The sequence below is a fragment of the Octopus bimaculoides genome, chromosome 23, assembly GCF_001194135.2.
Source record: "Octopus bimaculoides isolate UCB-OBI-ISO-001 chromosome 23, ASM119413v2, whole genome shotgun sequence".
Lineage (NCBI taxonomy): Eukaryota > Metazoa > Mollusca > Cephalopoda > Octopoda > Octopodidae > Octopus > Octopus bimaculoides.
The window spans coordinates 20,419,940-20,421,228 of record NC_069003.1 but is presented as its reverse complement, the minus strand read 5'-3'; the positions used below and the strand labels follow the sequence as shown (position 1 = coordinate 20,421,228).

The 1,289-nt window shown below is 36.4% G+C and overlaps 1 protein-coding gene across 1 annotated transcript in view; it reads right to left on the bottom strand.

Annotated features, from left to right (window-relative positions):
* LOC106884220 (uncharacterized) overlaps positions 1-1,289 on the bottom strand; it is a 79,489-nt gene that overhangs the window by 53,292 nt on the left and 24,908 nt on the right. Inside the window, exon 6 of the mRNA XM_052976156.1 lies at positions 312-478. Coding sequence (XP_052832116.1) covers positions 312-478 — 167 coding nt within the window. The remainder of the gene's footprint in view (positions 1-311; positions 479-1,289) is intronic.

Sequence of the window (1,289 nt, the reverse complement as noted above, 5' to 3'; positions counted from 1 at the left end):
TAACACCACTGCCGCCACCACCACCATTGCCCCCACCACCACCACTGCCACTACCATTGCTGCCACTGCTACCACCATCGTCACTGCCACACAACCACTAACAACAACAAAACAACACCTCTTCCTCTAGAAATAGCCACTGGAATCTCCCTCAAATCATTGCAATCACACCACATCAGCCTTCCATTAGATAATGTCACCTGGCACATCTCTAAGAGAAGAGGATGGTCAAAGCTGCAACAGTTTTTATCAACAATGACTCTAAGGCTAAATGACAACTATTAAATAATTTGATGAAATGTTGGTATTACCTCAAAAACGTTCTCTCGTTCTTTGAAGGAGAAGACTTGGACGAAGTTGAAATAAAAATAATCAAAATAATGGCAAAACGGTTTACCAGAAGATTTCACCTTCCCACAGAATTCTATTCGGAGAGGCACAGGCATTGTGTTATCATTCTCCGTTGTCCAGTGGTCTCCTGGAAATAAAATAATAAATATATATATATATAAATATAAGAAGCACAAGCATGGCTGAGTGGTAAGAAGTTTGCTTCCCAACCCCATGGTTCCATGTTCAGTCCCACAGTGTGGCACTTTGGGCAAATGTCTTCTACTATAGTCTTGGGTTGATGAATGCCTTGTGAGTTTGTGAGTGGATTTGGTAGACGGAAACTGAAAGAAACCCACCATGTATATATATATATATATATATATATATAGATAGATAGATAGATAGATAGATTCAGATGAATATGGTACTTAAGTTGAGGCACCAGAATTTAGTACGGTATTATCCATACAACTTCAAAATAAGGTGATTAAAATCAAAATAAGCAACAAGTATATCCAGAGGTAATGCAGTACGATCGTTTCAAGCAACTCCATTTAATTGAACAATGCAAGCATTACATCAATTTAAATGCAGAGCAATCCTCAGCTGCATAAATTCCATTTTACAATGAAAGTAAACAAACAAAGTTTGTTCTTTTTTAGAAGCGTTGAGATGTATTGTAAGATACAGAAATAAATTTATTTCTCAAACGCATGATAATGCTATAACTAGCATGATCAGGATAAATTATCCATTTATTGCAGAAAAATACGTTACTGGCCAGCCATGAGACTTGAACTCACATCTCTGTGATTACGCGTCAAGTGTTTCACCATTAAACTAAACTGCCCAGCAACGAATTCTTCTGCAATTTTAGAACTTATAAATTTAGCTTCATAAGACGCTAACGTTAAATTCAACTTTATATATATATATATAAGTAGAGAGTAATGTAA